Raw genomic sequence first — 19,086 nt, forward strand, 5'->3', positions numbered from 1 at the left:
TAGAATTAACACTGAAATTTAACATATAGTCTTTGAAAATAATCTATTACTTCAATCTTTTCAGTAAGAAGTTGGGGCAGAGGGGTGCACAGTAGGTTTGGCATGTAAATAATCCCACAACACTTTCTATGTAACTATTTGCCTATTAAATATTTAAACAATAACAACAGCGATTGCACTAAAGCCAGTAGAAAAAATTATCTGAAGTGTGTTCTGAGAGTAACTAACATAGGGGGAGGAGATTATGAAAGGACGTGAAGAGGACAGTGGCTTATTCATGGAAATCTTGACTCAATATAATTTGGAATGTTGATTTTTTTCCTTCTTTTATTACAGGCAGGACTCTGCCAGTTATATTTTCACCTTGGTTTAAGGGGATATTAGTTATGGCTGAACACTCTGATTCCCCCACTCCATCTGGATAGTTTAATGAGCAGCCTCCTCCTTTCGGTACCAAGTGAAATAATGCATGCAAAATTTAAAGAGCACAAAGCACTTTAAAGATGAAAAGTATTATTACTTCCATATAAGTAATTAGTACTTTTATTAATAAAGAAGTACCACTCAACAATATTAATATACGGATGATAGCACTTTTAAAATAACCCTTTAATCAGCTGGGCACATTACTTAAGTTACATTATCTTACTTTCTTTGAAAATTCAAGAAATTTTATAAGAGCCAGCCACATCATTTTAAAAATACAGACATTGCTTAGAATTTTCCAGTGAACAATAACCAGAACTCTATGAAAGATCATTCAAGAAACATATCATTCAGAAATGTGTAACTATTTAAAGTCAAATGGAAATATCCTTCAAAAATACCATCGAGAATTCATGTAAATGATTTGTTATAAAATAAAACTAAAAAAGAGAAATCTTCTGTTTAAAACAATTTACTTTAAAAAACTCAAACTCTCTCTATAATTACATGTTCATTTGTGAATTCGTGGAATGGTGCAAGTTTATTCTTGGAATAAAGTTCCCAGAAATGATATATTTTTAATCTTATTTATTTTATTGGTGCTTAATAAACCAATATATGAGTTATTTACATCTATTTAAAATGTATTTTTGAGCATTTTTTTGTGTGTCAAACACTTTTCTGAACCAAACATAATCCCCATATTGCACTAAGGTCAGTCCTTTTAGGTTTGTAATTTATGAATTCTATAACTAAAACAAAAAGTCTGAACTAACCATTTGAGTTCCAATAATATTCAGTAAAAGAATTTCATCAAGTAATGAAAAATGTTTTTATCAAGGAAGCACATGGATTTTAATTGTCAAAAGAGAGGGATCTTGAATAGTCATATTAGACTCTATCATTTTTAAAAAGTCTACAAGTTATTCTATGATGGCAGGATAGTATAAAACTCACAAAATGTTCTAAGTAAAAAGAAAAGCAATAAAGAATCATCAGATGATAAAAAGTCAAGATCAAGCAATCTCTAGTGAATTTTAAATTTTTCAAAATTATAACAATATTTAAAATTAGATTGTTTATTGAATTATTTACTGTATTAAAGATAGATATCTGATAGTCTTAGAACATGGCCAAGACTCTTGAGGCAATAAAGTAATTTACTTTTTGATAAAAGAAAAATGGGTTTCATAATGTTTTTAAACAACTCAGGTTAACATTTTCAGAATAAAATTAATCTCATTTAAAAAGTGGGAATTATATGGCAATACTGTCCTTTCATTCCCATCAAACCTAAGGATAACAATTGATCCCCTGCATTAAGAACAACATAAAAAAGAAACACATTAAACTTAATAGAAAAAAAGAGAGGTTACATGTTATTGATTTGAATTCCCAAAATATATTTTTACATAGATACCTGCAGGGTCTATTGTAGAAAATTTTATAAGATGCCTCAAAACTTTATGCTATTTCATCAGATCACTTAGAACTATTTTCTATAATGGCTCTTCCGATTTCAACTTTATATAAGGAATACTAAAACCGAGTCTCTGATTTCCATAACCATGTAGAAAATAAGATGCCTTTACTAACGGATGTTATGCTGGGAATGCAGCTGTTCTATTATAGCTGAATTACCTTTCATAAAACACTCAAAAGAAAGATCTACAGAGAGAGATTGGATTGAAAATATTATTAAGGTAATTTCTTGTACTTTAGCTCTGGATAAAGTGGGTAACTCTAGCTTTTCCATCACAGATAAAATTCCACAGAAACATAAAATTTTCATGAATTAAACCATATACCTGAAACAGGTAAGGATTTTATTTGTATTGTTTCACATTCGAAAAATATATAAATAAAATGGATTTTATGACTACTCATTTCCATCAAAGAAAACCTATCTTTGCTAAGTGTAGTGAATATTTTCTAGTAAGATGATTAATCTAAATTAGTTTATCAATTATGGTTTGTTTACTAACAACAGTTAAATGACGATTATTTCTCATGCTTTCCTTAAACAATAAAGAGATTTCAAATGGTTGATGTTTTCCTAAGAGTCTAACACATAAGCCAAGGATATTTTGAATTACAGTTATAAAGTACTTGAATGAAAAATGTTTCAGGAATCTAAATTATCCTGATTATTTTATTATATTTCAACTTCTTTCTTTACTTTTTTTTTCTTTTTTCTTTTAGGAGAAGTTTTGGGTTATAGAAAAATCATGCATAAAATGCACGGTTCCCAACTTCCCACTTTCTTTTAAAAATTTCTGTCTAGTTGTCATTATTTCCCCCAGACTGGTTCTTTTCATAAAACCAGAGTGTTCTCTGAAATCAACAGCTTAGAATGTGTTTCCTTTACAATGAATTCTGTCATCACCTAGGCTAGTCTGCTTTGTAATATTTTCTTATTTTCAAGTACTAGATTTTTGTTCCTGCTGTATGCAGGTCATAATATTAGATTTATGATGTTTAATAAAATTTTATTGCTGCTTTTTTGTCAATCTCAACAATAGGTTAAATCTATTATATTTACAATTAAACACACAGATGCCCAGAAATTCAATCATACATAATAAAAGGGGTTCAGTTCAACACTGTTTACTTTTTAAAATATTCAAAATCAGTGGCATTTCTCATAATTATATTGTATTTCACTGCGAATATTTATGAATTAATTATGAGAATGCAGCTATTCTATTATCATACAGATAATGATAAATCACAAAATAACAGGTATATATATCACATAAACTCTTCCTTATTTTCACATGACATACTAGAAGACTAAAATAAAAACCATAGACTGACAAGATTACTGAATATGTTATCAATGTTGGCATAATTAATTATTTTATGGGCAATAATCATTATGCCCTAAATTGCAGTATTAATATCTTTTTTGTTAATGTAATTCCTATGGCCTTCACAAACATCTTTCAAAAACTAAAATAAATACAGAGTCTCATGTCAAGGAAGCATCACTAATGTTACAAATGTAAAACTACAGAAAAATACCTATTTTCCCTCCAACCATTTCTAATTATAACAATGCATTTAATCAAAGAAAATAAAATTTATTTACATTTTTATTTAATACTTATCACCATACTACACATAAATTTAATAGCAAAACCAATTTCACATTTTATGAATGGACAACAATCTAAATTCTAAAGGCATTACTCAAATGAGTAATGTAGTCTTCATTTCTATTATTTCATGTAATTTTATTTTTTCACTATTTTATTTTATTAACTCTTCTTTGTTAGTAATATGTCTAAATCAGTCAAAATCATATCTCTATTTGTTTTGTCAAAGCAATCTTCCCTGTTAGGTAACATCTACTGACCATGGTTACATATCATTATATAATAAATGCCTATTAAATCATTGACCTTCAGGTATAAAGTTCTTGTTTTTATGGAATAGTTCTGAATGTACAATAGCAGAAATTAAAAATTAGGAAAAATTTGTCTAACTTTGAATAGCATTTAAGTATTTCATTGTAACTCCTAGTGTTAGCATGACACAGCTCACTAAATTATATCCATGCATGATTCAGCATTCAATCTGTTGCTTAAGACAAGTCTGTTTCTTTACTTACCCATAGGACATTAATGAAAAAAATACTGTAATAATACTTCATAAGCAGGAATTCTGATTTTAACCTTCAGTTACTCACCTAAAAGAAAGAGAAAAGAAAGAAAATCATTAGTATTAAAATAACTTAATAATTTACTCAAGGAGTATTATATAAAAACATCCTTCCTTAATACCTTATACTTGGGTATGAATATATATGTCCATACCACCACTGTGCAGCATAAATTGTAATTTGGGGATTTTCCATCTTTAAGATTTTAGGATAGTCTTTATTTTCTGTCAACATGAAAACAAATGTCTAGCAGAAAATAATCAATTTAGCTACCTGAACAAAGTATCTAATAGTCCAATTGCATTACCCTAGACAATATTTTATTAAATTACTTCATTAAAATAAATGTTCTAGTCAAGCATTTGTTCATTGTCATCTAAGTTGTTGATCTGGTTAGCTGACTTTTCCCTTTGGGACTTTCCCTACACTCAAAGAGCTCAGAGGAAAGACAGGTTATCCCAGGGGAAACTGTAACTTCATTTCTTTAACCTCTGGGAGTTGAACGAACAGAAATTGCTATCCTTCAGTGGTCTGAGACCACACTGTTCTCTTTCCAGAGTACTTTCTATATACCTTTTTGTATTGCTATAAACAAGCATTAGCATAATTAGAATGATTTGAGCCAAAAAATACAAAGTTGACATAGAAGTGAAAAATAACTTATAGAAAGTATTATTTAAATATAGTTTGAGAACTAGAATGTCTTTCTTTATATAATGTGAATTTTGGCAAAAACTGGTAGGGTTTTAAGAAGAATTCTGGAGAGTAAAGGAGTTCTTTCCTCTCACCCAGAAATTAACACAATAAAAAGTAGATGATTTTATTGTCGATAAAAATTTCATATTTATATTTTGGAAGAATAGCTAAATTATTTGAACTTATTATGTGACAAATCAGATGAAAAGATTCTCATAAGCATTGTTTCATTTAATTTTCACAATAGTCTTACCAAGTACATGTTATTTTTAGTATTATTTCTAATTTTAAATTTAAAAAGCTAAGCATCAATAGGAATAAATACTGGGGCTGTAATTAGAATCCATGGATCTTCCAAAATAATATGATCAAATTAAAATCAAAAAAACCAATATTTAGTGGAATATGGTAATTAGTTTCCTGACTTTATCACTTTCCAAACAATAAAACTCATTAAAGACTGGAATTTACAAGAGCCAATAATTTAAACCTTGCCTCCAAAACTATTCAAAGTATGTGTTTATTATTAAAACACAATGCATTAAAATATAACTTGGTGTTTTAATACTTGAAACCAACTTTTTTTTTTTAAGAATCATAATCATTTGAGTAACAAAAAACAGATGAAGAATTAAGGGAATTTGTAATTATTCTAACTTAGAACTTGTATGGTTAATACAACATAAGCCAAAGTTTACTTTTTATTATTTTGAAATTAGTTTACTGCATCAGATAAATTCTTTGATTATATGGCTATTAAGATTCTTTTTTATGCTATTACGATTCTTTTTTATGTATGTCTATATCTGTCTATCTAAAGTAAATTGCTATCACCATGAGGTAACCTAAGGAAGCATACCAATAATCTTATCGGTAAACTTGGAATTATACTGTTATAATCAATATTTAAAATAGTTGTTTTTGGTTAGGAATCACTATTAATCACAAAATCACTGAAAAAGTGTGTCATTTAAATGTATGTTTTTGATACATGTATCTTATTTCAAACCTAGTAGATATTTATAGTTATCACTGAGACTTTATCTCATCCTACCAAACGTCCTTCTGATCTTTCATTTTGTCTAGGTTGATAGCTTTTCCTCTAGAGTTGATCTGGTCTAAGTTTTAACATAACATACAACCGTTTGGACATTTATAGCCTTGTACAAATTATTCCTAAGAGTAAAAATCTCCTAAGAGAAGGGAACATCTCGCTCTTCTACTGGTACAATCCTTCCTGCTGAGGACTCCTCTGCCAGTCGTAGTGCCGGATTGTACTGATATCCGTCCCATAAATGGCTTTTACACTCAGAATCCATCAAAACTTTCGAATCCATTAATATGTTTGTGGGGAAGTATCCAGTGATGGTTTGTGGCAGAAGCCCAATTGTGGCAGAGCTTGTTATGGATATAACTGTTTCCTTCACATGTCCTTTAAACTATCTAAACTATATATAAATAGTATATATATGCAATGCAATTACAAAAAATTGTAGTACAACATTTGAGGAAGAAAATGAACTGTTATAAAATTTGAATTAATTAATAAATGTCTATAAATATATAAGCAAATTATATAAAGAAAGGCTAATATTGGGGACACAGTCCTCTAGATATGAAGATTCAGTACAAAACCAACCAGTGGATAAATAGTAAGCAGTGTGTTTAATTCTACCCTCAGAAAAAGATATCATTACTACAGCTACGTAAAATAAAATGTCTGCCTGCTTGTTAGTGCTGGGAGTGACCTAATTTCTGAGAAGTGACAAGAACTTTTTTTCAAAAGTTAAAAATAAAAGGTAGCATTCCTGAGGAAACAAAATGTACCCCACAAAAGTTGCAGTTTAGGCAACAGTTGGAAATAAGCTAGTTTTGGTCTAATAGCACTAATCTATTGGAAATAAACAAGGATATTAAAATAACCAATTTATGATCATTCCCTGCTTTGTAAAGTCTTCCTTTAAAATAACCAAATACTGTAACTTCCCCTTTAAAGAGTCTTTAACTGCCTTACAAGTCAATGGAACTAACCATTTGAAATCTTAACTTCTGTTTGCGATCTCCCTGTTTAAATTGTTTCTCTTTCAATAATCCCCATTACTAATTATTGATTAATTATGGTGACACAGTTTCTTAAAACATTATGTAATATTATCTCATTTAACCTGCACAACCACCTTCTCCATGAGGTATTATAAACTTCACTTACTGATAAAAACAACCCTGCTGCACAGAGAAGTACCAAATTCATGAGTATTGGGCAAGATTCCAAACTACGGAGTAATCACTATAATCACTACTGTTACTTCTGTCTCTATTTGTAATCCGTGACTGTGATAAGCATTACGATTCACTGAGTTTTGAGTCAAATGCAATACTTTCAGAGACTATCAAATATATCTTTTGTGAATTTTTTAATTTCAGCAATTGATAAAACTTGCATTAAAACAAAACATGGACACTTAGGCTATGAGGATATCATGCTTTCTTGATATTCCATTCCAATAGAATTAATAAATAATTGGAATTTAGGATTGCAGTACAAATTTGTTCATGTCTCAGAAACTTCAGGACATTAGAAGTCCCAAGAAGAAGAACAGTATGCAAACTTCCATGATGGCAGGCAACACCTGATCAAAGACAATATAACAAATGATTGTGGTCATGGTCAGATGTGTGGTGGTGTTACAGTGAAATGTCAGAGAGGGATCCCATGAGGGATTCCACATTTCGTCTCTACTGAAAGTGCAAGTGACTTTTTTTTCCTGTTTAGATATTTGGCCTCGATCTCACTTTGTCACAGATTGTAGATTGAGTGACATTACACATACACAGAGAGAGAGAGTGAGTGAGAGAGAGAGAGAGAAGACACTAATAATACTGTAACTCAGAGAATTAAGAATTAAGAATTGAGAACCACATTAGCAGCATGGCTGCTGCTATTCCCAATTTTCACCACAAAGACACGGACTTCTGTCCAGAATAGAATTTGGGTTCATGCATTTCATTACATTGTTATGTTTTGTATAATTGTCTAAAACACCTCAATTTCCATCCATGTTATGAACAGAGTTTACAATTTTCATGTGAACATGCTTTAAATGGTACAAAACTGAAATTGCTGTTCCTAAGGAACATTCTATGTCATATAATAAAAGTGCAGATACCATGAAATACCATCACTAACCATTAGTTACTACATGTCTTTGTGTTTGTGGCACTGTGAGATACATACAGCCTATGGAGAAGATTCTATCCTTGATGTAGAGCAGTTTACAAGTCTCAAGGAACTATCACAGAGAAGTATATATTTATACATCCATAACAATGATATTATTACAATTTCAGTTTTCAAAACATCTTACCTATACATTTTATCATTTAATTTTCATAAACCCTTAGTAAAATAGAAAAATTTTGAGGTTTAGTGAGATTAAGAGGTTTGTATACATGCAACCAATATGTAACAGATAATGGGAATTTAAATGTAGGTTCTTCTAGGTTCCAGTTTTATAAACTCTCCATTATATCATGCTGCTTTTTTCATATTTCCATATCTTATCTCAATATCATGAGTGTATACATATTTGAACTCAAGGAGAAAAGACATTGCAATTATGGATGGTGGGAAGTACCATGACGTAGTTGTTAAATGTAGGGTATGGGTTCTAGAAATAAGTTCTAATCCTGCCTTCAGGATTTACCATCCATAAGACTTTGGGAAATTTACTAATTTATATATAACTCAGGTGCCTTATCTGTCAAATAGAGATAATAAGAATGCCTAATTCAGTGGTAAAATTTCAGGATTAAGTAAAACAATCCAAGTTAAGAATTTACAAATCATGCTTGGCATAGTAAAGTACTCAATAAATGCTAGCTAACACTAATTGTACATTGGTTTTATGAGAGTTTTAATAATTCATACCATATTTGTTCAATTAAATATATAACAATAATTTGAATTGTTTATATATAAGTTTTGATTATTAATAATCTATTCACATTACCTAATCTGAGGAACGATAATATATTTTGTGAACAGGACAAGATAAGTGGTATAATCTGCAATATTTTCTAGAAAGAAACTTCCTAAGCCACAGAGGGTTTAAGTTTTACCCCTTGTTTTTTAAGCACCATTATCAATAAAATTAAAAAAAGAAAAATGTGCTGCTTAGCAATTTCAATGAAATTAATCAAAACTCACCTACACTGTCTTTTCTTTTGATACAATCCACACTTTATTCAGATTTCATCCATTTTACATTCCCTCCTGTGTGTTTTTATATATTTTTAAAATTTTATTTTGTTTTTCATTTTAAAAACAATTTATTGAATTAAATCATTCACACAGGAACATACATAAACAACAAATACATAAGTATATAGTAAAAATTGTGAATTTACAAAACAAACATGTACAACATCATATAGGACTCCCATATATCACTCTACCACAAATACCTTCCATCATTGTGAAACATTTGTAATAAATTATGAAAGAACATCATCAAAGTAGTACTAACTATAGTCCTTATCTTAACATTTGGTGTATTTTTCTCCAACCCACTCTATTATTTTTTGTTCATAAACCATACAGTTTATCTGAAGTGTAGAGTCAGTGGCATTTGGTATAAACACTGATTTGTGCATTCATCACTTCAATTAATATTAGAGCATTTTCATTACTCAAAAAACAAAGAAACAAAAAACAAACCAGTATCATACCCATATTTTAGTGCTACTAATTACAGATCCTATGATGCTTTCACCATGTCTATTCATTTCTAAACATTCACAAACAAATCTTTACCCATTTTGCTCAGATTAAACCTCAGCTCTCCACTCTCTAACCGCATTCTTTTCCCTGGTAACTTATTCTACGTATTAACTCCATGAGTTTGCTCATTATATTCACTTCATAATAGCAAAGTCATATAATAATTAGCCCTTATGCCTGGCTTGCTCCACTCAACATAATTTTCTCCAGGTACATCCATGTTGTCATATGCTTCACAACTTCATTTCTTCATTACTTCTTACAGCTGAAGAATATTCCATCATGTGTATATACCACAGTTTGTTTATTAATTCATCAACTGATGGACACCTAGGTTGTTTCCATCTTTTGGCAATTGTGGATAATGTCACTGTGAACACTGGTGTGCTGATGTCTGTTCGTGTCACTGCTCTCAGTTCTTCTGGGTATATGCCTAGGAGTAGTAATGCTGGGTAACATGGTATTAATAGATCTATATCTAATTTCCTTAGAAACTTCTAAACAGTCTTCCACAGTGGCTGTACCATTCTACGTTATTACCAGCATTGAATAAGCATTCCTATCTCTCCATATTCTCTCTAACACAGTTTTCTGTTTTGCTAATAGTGACCATGCTAGTAGGTGTGAAATGATATCTCACTGTAGATTTGATTTCTTTTTCCCTAATAGCCAGTGGTGCTGAATATTTTTAATGTGCTTTTTCACCATATGAATTTCTTCTTTAGAAAAATGACTATTCAGGTCTTTTGCACATTTTTTAATTGGGCCATTTGCTCTTAATTTTTGAGTTATAGGATCTCTTTATATATCATGAATATTAGACCCTTGTTGCTTGTGTGATTTCCAAATATTTTTTCCCTTTGAGTAGGTTGTCCTTTTACTCCTTTCACAAGTCCTTTGAGGTGCAGAAGTTTTTTAATTTTGAGGAAGTCCCATTTATCTGTTTTGTTCTTATGTTGTTCATGCTTTGGGTGTAGGGTTAAGGGACCCTACCTACTACAAGGTCTTGTAGACATTTCCCTATGTTATTTTCTAGAAGTTTTATGGTTCTGGCTTTTATGTTTAAGTCTTTGATCCATTTTGAGTTGATTCTTGTATAGGAGTGAGAGAGAGTTTTTCTTTCATTCTCTTAGTTTTAGATATATACAGTTCTCATAGCGCCATTTAATGAAGAGACTGTTCTGTCCCAGAAAAGTGGACTTGGTAGACTTATCTAACATCAATTGAACATAGAGGTAAGGGTCTATTTCTGAACTGTTAGTTTGATTCCATTGGTCCATGTGTCTGTCTTTATGCCAATATCATGCTGTTTTGACCACTGTAACTTTATAATACATTTCAAGGCCAGGGAGCATGAGTCCTTCAACTTCACTCTTCCTTTTTGGGATTTTTAGCTATTCATGACTGCTTTCAATTCCAAATCAATTTGGTAATTGACTTTTCTATTTCTGTAAACAGGTTTTGGAGTTTTGATTGGTATTGCATTAAATCTATAAACCAGTTTAGGTAGAATTGACATCTTTACAATGTTTAGTCTTCCAAAACAAGAACACAAATGTCCTTCCATTTGGTTAGATCTTATTTGATTTCTTTTAGCAGTGTTTTGTAGTTTTATGAATACAAATCCTTTACCTTCCTGGTTAAATTAATTCCTAGTTATTTGATTCTTTTTTGTTATTGTAAATGGAATTTAAAAATATAACTTCCTCCTTATCTTGCTCATTCCTAGTTATAGAAACACTACTGATTTTTGCATGTTGATCTTTTACCCTAACATTATGCTGACCTCATCGTGTAGCTTTGGTGTAGATATGTCAGGATTTTCTAAATATAGGATCATGTTATCTGTGATAGTGAGTTTTCCTTCCTCTTTTATGATTTTGATTACTTTTATTTCTTTTTCTTGCCTAATTGCCCTAGCCAGAACTTCTAGTACAACGTTGAATAATAGTAGTGGTAGTGGGCATAATTGTTTTGTACCTGATCTCAGAAGGGAAGCTTTCAACATCTCCCCATTGAGTACAACATTGGCTGTGGGATTATCATAGATGCCATTTATTATATTGAGGAACTTTCCTTCTATCCCTATCTTTTGAAGTGTTTTTATCAAGAAAGAATGCTAGATTTTGTCAAATGTCTTTTCTGCATCAATTGAAATGACCACGTGGGTTTTTTTCCCCCTTTGATTTGTTAATGTGGTGTATTATGTTAATTAATTTTCTTATATTGAACCATTTTTGTATCCCAGGAATAAAACACACTTGATTGTGATGTTAATTGTTTTTATACACTATTGGATTCAATTTGCAAGTATTTTGTTGAGAATTTTTGCATTTACGTTCATTAGAGAGATTGGCCTATAATTTTATTTTCTTTTAGTATCTTTACCTGTTTTGGTAATTAGGGTAATGTTGACTTCATAAAATTTTTTGGGTAATTTTCCCTTCTTTTAAATTTTTGGAAGTGTTTAAGCAGGATTGATATTAATTCTTCTTGAAATGTTTGGTAAAATTTGCCTGTGAAGCCATCTAGTCCTGGACTTTTCGTTGTTGGGAGATTTTTGATGACTGATTCAATCTCTTTGTTTCTGATTGATTTGTTGAGTTCCTGTATTTCTTGTAGAATCAATGTGGGTTTTTCGTGCATTTCTAGAAATTTGTCCATTTCATCAAGTTTGTCTAATTTGTTGGCATACAGTTTCTCATAATATTCTCTTTATTTCTTTGGGGTCAATCATAATGTGCCCCTTTCATCCTGATTTATTTATTTGCATGTTCTCTTTTTTTAATTTATTAATCTTGCTAAGGTTTTGTCAATTTTGTTCATTTTCTCAAAGAAACAGCTTTTGCTTTTGTTGATTTTCTCTATTGTTTTTTATTCTTAATTTCATTTACTTCTATTCTAATCTTCATTATTTCTTTCTTTCTGCTTGCTTTGTGATTGATCTGCTGTTCTTTTTCTAGTTTTCCAGTTGTTCACTTAAGTCTTGATGTAACTCTTTCTTCTTTTATCATAATGGCATTTAGGGTTGTAAATTTCACTCTCATCACTACCTTCATTGTATCCCATAAGTTTTGATAAGTTGTGTTCACATTTTCATTCATCTCCAGATATACACTAATTTCTCTTGCAATTTCTTCTTTGACCCTTGATTGTTGAAGAATGTGTTGCTTTGCCTCCATATATTTGCAAAATTACCTCTTTCCCACCTATTATTAATTTCCTGGTTCATTCCATTATGATCAGAGAAGGTGTTTTGTATAATTTCAGCCTTCTTAAATTTATTGAGATCTGTGTTGTGACCCAACTTGTGGCCAGCTTGGAGAAAGAGCCATAATTACTTGGAAGAATGTATAACCTGATGATTTGGGGTGCAATGTTCCATATATGTCTGTCAGGTCTAGCTCATTTGTCATATTGTACAAGTTTCTGTTTCTTTGTTCAGCTCCATTTAGTTGTTCTATTTGAGTAAAAGGTTGAAGTCTCCAACTATTATTGTAGAGATGTCTATTCAGTTTTGCCCGAGTTTGCCTCATGTGTTTTGGTACACCCTGGTTAGGTACATAGATATTTATAAGTTTTACTCCTTCCTGGCTGATTATGCCATTTAATTAATATATAATGTATCTCATCACTTTTGCATTTAATTTTTTTTTTTTTTTTTTTTTGTCTAATACCAGTAGAGCTACTCCTGCCCCCACGGTTAGTATTTGCATGAAATATCTTTTTTCAACTTTTCACTTTCAGTCATTTTGCATCCTTACATCTTAGGTGAGTCCACTGCAGAAAAAAATATGGATGGCTCATGTTTTCTTATCCATTTGGTAAGCCTGTGTCTTTTGATTGGGGAGTTTAAGCCATTAACATTCAATGTAATTATTGTAAAGCATTACTTACTTCAGCCATTTTATTCTTTGGCTTTCATATGCCATATCTTATTTTTGCTTTATTTTTTTTATCTTTTTGGTTACCCTTTCTGATAGTCTTCACTTCTACACTCTACTCCAAGCCTCCTTTCCATTCCCTTCCCTTACCTTTTTGCAGAATTACCTTTATGGTTTCCTGCAGAGCTGGATTCTTGTTTATGAACTCTCTTAGTTTCTGTTTATCTGTGAATATTTTAAGCTCACTATCATATTTGAAGTGCAGTTTTTCCAGATAAAGAATTTTTGTTTGACATTCTTTCTCTTTCAGAACCTGTGGCAGTTTGATATTATTGATGAATCCCAAAGAGAAGTACTGATTATCTTTGTAAAATGGTCTGTTTCTCTGGGCTAGTGATATATTAAATTGTATTGGATTAAGATGTTTCACTCTTACTAGATTAAATTATGATTAATGCTTTGATTGGGCCGTGTCAGTAGGACATTGAGTCCCCACCCCCTTGGTGGGTGGAGATGCACAGAGAAAACAACATGACAGAAGAGAAAGTTAGAGTTTTGATGCTGGAGTTTTTAATGCTGGAGCCCAAAAAATAAATACACAAAGAAGCAGATAGGGGATGAAAGAGAGAAGGCTCCATTAGAAATAGCAGAGGCCCAGAGAAGAAAGATGATCCATTCACCTCATAATTTACATCTGGCCCTGTGGAGAGAGCAGAGTAACTGAACTGAGAGAGGAATGAACCCCAGGAGAGAAAAGAGATTATCCCAGCCTACAACTGAGATTGGAAGAAACTGGGACCATAGAACCTTAAGAGGATGAGAAAGCCTGAACTCTTACAGATGCTGGCAGCCATCTTGCTCCAACATGTGGCAACAGACTTTGGTGAGGAAAGTAATTTAGACTTTATGGCCTTGTGAATATATGCTTCTATCCTAAATACATACCCTTTATAAAAGCCAAAAGATTTCTGGTATTTTGCATTAGCACACCTTTGGCTGACTCAAGCAATACCATAATTATATCATACCACTGCCTTTTCACCTCCATGGTTAATGAAGAGAAATCCACACTAAGACTTATTGAATGCCCCTTGCATATGCTGCTTCATTTTTTCATTACTGTTTTCAGAATTTTCTCTTTTTCATTTATTTATTTTTATTTTAGAATTTTCTCTTTATCTTTGGTATTTGGCATTCTACATATTATGTGTCTTGGGGTAGGTTTATTTGAATTTACTCTAATTGAGAACACTGTGCTTCCTGGGCATGTATATTCATGTCTTTCATGAGAGTTGGGCATTTTTGGCCATTATTTCCTCAAATACTCTTTCTGCTCCTTTCCCCTTCTTGTCTCCATCTGGAAATCCCATACCATTTATGTTGGTGTGTCTCATGTTATCATTCAATTCCCCGAGTCCCTGCTCAATTTTTTTCCATACTTTACGCTCTCTGTTCTTTCTCTTCAGTTTCAGCTGTTCTTTCCTCTACATTGCTGATTCTTTCTTCCATGATTTCAAATTTGTTGTGTGCCTCTATTGTACCCTTAATCTTACTTACTATGTCTTTCATTTCCATAAGCCCTACTATTTTTTTATCCAGGATTTAAAATTTTTCTCTGTGCTCACTCAGTATCTTTTTAATGTCTTTTATTTCTTTAGCCATGGTGTCCTTAACTCCATGATTTGATTTAGGACATTTGTCTGAAACTCATTGATTAGGTATTTCAAGTTCTATGCCTCATCTGGAGTCATATCTTCCTTTTTTTAAATATGGATTGTAATATTTTTCTGATATCTAGACACCTGATTCTTATGCTGGGTTAACTCTGATTTTAAGTTTCTCTCCCTTGCTTAGGGATATACTATTAAGCAGCTGTGTGCTACCACTGTTCTTTGACTCTTGGTTCAACTTGTTCTAGATATTTAGGATTGCCCCTGTTTAACTGCTCAAACCAAAGCTAAGGACCCACTAGCGGAGTGAAGGCCAGTTTCCAAGGGCTTTTGGGAGGGTGGCAGTAAAGGTACCTGCTTGCTTTATGTATTACCTTTCCTTTTTCATGCAATTTTCTGGTTTGGACAGCAGATAGAGTGCTTTGGGAGACCTCTGCATTCAGTGTAACTCCTCAGGATTGTGGGTGGTGCAGAAACAGTGTCTTCAGATCTGGTCAAGCCTCAGAAGCTGTTCTTCACGCTTGGCTGGCCACACCCCACCTCCCTCAGCCTTGTCAGCAACTAACCTGGGTTAGCAGGAAGGGTGTGTGAGATGACAGCTTACGTTTAGCTCCCTGCCAGCTCTCAGCCCAAACAACCACTGGGCCTCGAAATGTGTGACACTTCCAATGCAGCAGACCAAGTTCACTGGCCCAAATCGGAATTTTCTATAGGCTATGTTCCTCCCTCTCCTTTTCTTGGGAAAGATAACCCCTGCAATTCCCTCAGTCAGCAGCAACTGCAGCCCACAGACCACTATTTGCTTCATAGTTTGGGGGGCTAGGCGTATGCGGCTGCTTTTTCAGCTCTACACACAGAATTTTTCAGTCACCTGAGACTCCTTTACTTCATCCCTCTCTATTCTGGGTGGAGTCTCATCTTAACCTGGTATCCTGAGTCCAGAGCAGCCCACTAGATGGTCTCTGCCTGACCTCTAGCTATTTTTTCTGGGAGAGAAATGATCCCTCTGCCTCTCTAATACTCCATCTTCCTAGAACTACACTGTCTTTTTAATATTTATAAAACATTGTGTAAATCTGATCATTTGATATTTAAAAAGATACATATATATATAAATTTTATTTAATATATAATCATGTTTAAGTAAAAATTTACAAAGATTACTAAAAAAGAGACTATGCAATGATCTAATTATGCATGTTAAAGATTAGAAATAAACACAACTTCAGAGAAAACTTCCTTAAAGAGATATGCAAGTTTTTGCTAAGTACATGATCTTCCAAATAAAGTTCTGTTTGTGTATTTTATTCAGAAATATTTCTGAGTGGCTCACGAATATGTTCTTCTTATTTGCCTTTTTCCAATCATTTTAAATATAATTCAGATTAATTTTACTAGTTAGTGGTTTTGCAGTATGTTGGCCAATAACAGAGCATTTTGTGTTTTAACTGGACACAATTACTAGAAAAATAATAATAATGCAAAATCGAAAACAAAAACTTGAAACACAATTAAAACAAAAAGGGTAACAGAAGAGTAGAACTAAAACTGTTATTGCTGATATACTTGTTTAAAGCATAAGTCCTTTCATTCTTATCACCTTTCTATTTACTTCTTTTTTTTTTTTTTAACTCTGGGCTAAAATAGTAAAAGAAGCTACCCATCTTACCTCATTTCCTTGATAACTGCACAGTAATATTCATGGAAAAATCATCCTATCTCTAATGGGGCCCAGGAAGAGAAATACTAATTACAATGCCACAGTGGTCCTGATTTGTGCTTTACACATCCCTGAACTTCATTTTCCTTCCCTTTTCTTATATACATCTCTTCTTCTACATGTCTGGTCTCTTCTTGATCAACCATTTTGAAATGTATCAGCAGAGCTTTTTGTAATTTAGAAAGGTAAAGAGCTGTAGAAATCTAAAAAAAGCTACCTAATGCCATTGCCTCTTTCCCTGTAAAGCCTCTTCCCCATACAGATCATGAAAACTTTTTCAAATAGCAAAAAATTGCATTAAATGCACATCTTTTGAGAAGTGAAACTAGATGATTTATTTTAATGGATGAACATTTTTCCCATTGTTTCCTATGTATCTACCTATCAGTGACAAGAAACTACAGTTCAATAAACATATCAACAACAATAAACAAACAAAAACACACAAAAATCAACTCTTTCTTGTTCTTAAAATATTTCAAGAGGATAAAGCAGAATATTTAATTTCCCCAATTTCCTCTCTACAAGCAGGATGTGATAGGTAATACCATTGTTAATGAGACGTAAAAATAAAGAGCAGCAGTAGAAAAGACTTCTGAAGCATTTGATGGAGCTTCTCCTTTCTTTCTGCACCTGCTTAGTTAAGCTTTTTAAGCACAAATCTATTTGTTACATAACTGGATAATGACTTAATTTGAATGAGGTAACAATTTCACACCTTCTAAGCATAAGGTGAATACTAAGTAAAACTGCTAATCTAATATCCTCATATAGGTCAGTTTTATTACCTATAATGAAACAGTGAGATAAACTTGTACATTAGAATTCAAATACTTGATTACTTGCACTAATGGAGGGGATAAGAACCATAGATAATCTGAGACAGTGCCTTTCAGATTTAGCTTTGGGATGTTTTGTATTCACATTTTTTCATGTTTGATAGTCTAGGGATCCACATTGCTACAGATAATGGAGTTACACTATTTAAAACAAAATACGTGAAGCCCTGAAACCTACCACCAAATACCTGGGTCTAAGACTCCTTTGCAAGACAGGCTGGAAATAAACCCTGTAGATTTGTTAAAACTGTCATTTATCAGGCCATGCATGAGCCCAGGCTGTGAAAAAAAAGAAGCAACAACACGTCTCTGCACTAGATTTCCATGGCCTAATCTCAGCTATTATCAATATGAGGTGATTTCTCAACATTAGAGTTACTGGCCTGGATTAAATATGAGAAAGGTAATTATTTCCTGAGGTGTAAACCTTTCCCATCAGTTTGACAGTGCAGATTATTTTCCAGATTAGTTATTAATATTGGAAAATATTGGAGTGCCTGTTTCTAAGAAAGTATGATGAATTACTAGTAAGTTATGGTGAACTGGTAATAGGTACAGGGCAACTGTAAATTGTTGGTCGAACAAACACAACATTCAATTTCAGGATGGGCCTTAAATCCCAGCTCCAATATTGTCTCCACAATGTCCAGCATATATCATGGTTTGTCACTCCCTGCTTAGAACCTATTAATAGCTTCTCATTACACTTGACAGAAGAACCGAACTTTTTCTATAACCAGTTTATAACTGATAACATCCCCTGCTACCAGTAAACAAACTTTTTTTTCAGTTATCTGACATTTATTGATTACCCTAGGTTCCAGATTCCAAGTTTATGAATATATATGAAACTGAGATTGACCCCATAACAACTGCAGTCCAGAATGGGGCATAAGAAAAAATCTTTTAATTGCAGTAGTAGCTCTAAAGAGGGAAAAATACCTTCTATAAAATAAGCGGCTTTTAAGGTGGTTCTAATAGGAAATGTAGAGATTAAACATATATTGACAGAGAAGACAATTTAGGCAGAAAGCATAATTTGAACATGCCCAAAAACTAGTGAGAAATGAGTTGTCAAGTTAGGCTAGAGCGTAATAATAAATGAGAACATTGGATAAGCACTGTGCTAAATTTTCATTTCATTCTCACAATAACCAAATAAAATTTGTTTGCCATTATCTCGAGTTTACAGATGAGTAAAGTGAATGAAATATAAAGAATTTAGGTACCTCTGTTATTCCATCTCCTCCAAGAACCAGATGTCAAGAGTGGATTATACATGTGGAAGGTTTATTAGGGAAAATATCTGTGACAGTAAAAGAGAAGGGAGCCAGAAAAGGCTGGGACTGCCAGATTGTGATGCAGGTCTGATCCTGAGTGAGGGAGAGGTGTAGGAAAGGAAAGATG

The 19,086-nt window shown here is 32.4% G+C and overlaps 1 protein-coding gene across 15 annotated transcripts in view; it reads right to left on the reverse strand.

The window, feature by feature from the left end:
• Nucleotides 1-19,086, reverse strand: part of CADM2 (cell adhesion molecule 2) — a 1,196,245-nt gene that overhangs the window by 906,119 nt on the left and 271,040 nt on the right. For 11 of the 15 annotated variants that reach the window (XM_071214896.1, XM_071214894.1, XM_071214895.1 and 8 more), the window contains exon 2: nucleotides 4,040-4,117. The exons of the other annotated variants lie outside the window; for them this stretch is intronic. In XM_071214896.1, the coding sequence (XP_071070997.1) occupies nucleotides 4,040-4,081 (42 nt within the window). In that variant the 5' untranslated portion in view covers nucleotides 4,082-4,117. The remainder of the gene's footprint in view (nucleotides 1-4,039; nucleotides 4,118-19,086) is intronic. 15 annotated transcript variants of the gene reach the window in all.

The sequence above is a fragment of the Dasypus novemcinctus genome, chromosome 4, assembly GCF_030445035.2.
Source record: "Dasypus novemcinctus isolate mDasNov1 chromosome 4, mDasNov1.1.hap2, whole genome shotgun sequence".
NCBI lineage: Eukaryota > Metazoa > Chordata > Mammalia > Cingulata > Dasypodidae > Dasypus > Dasypus novemcinctus.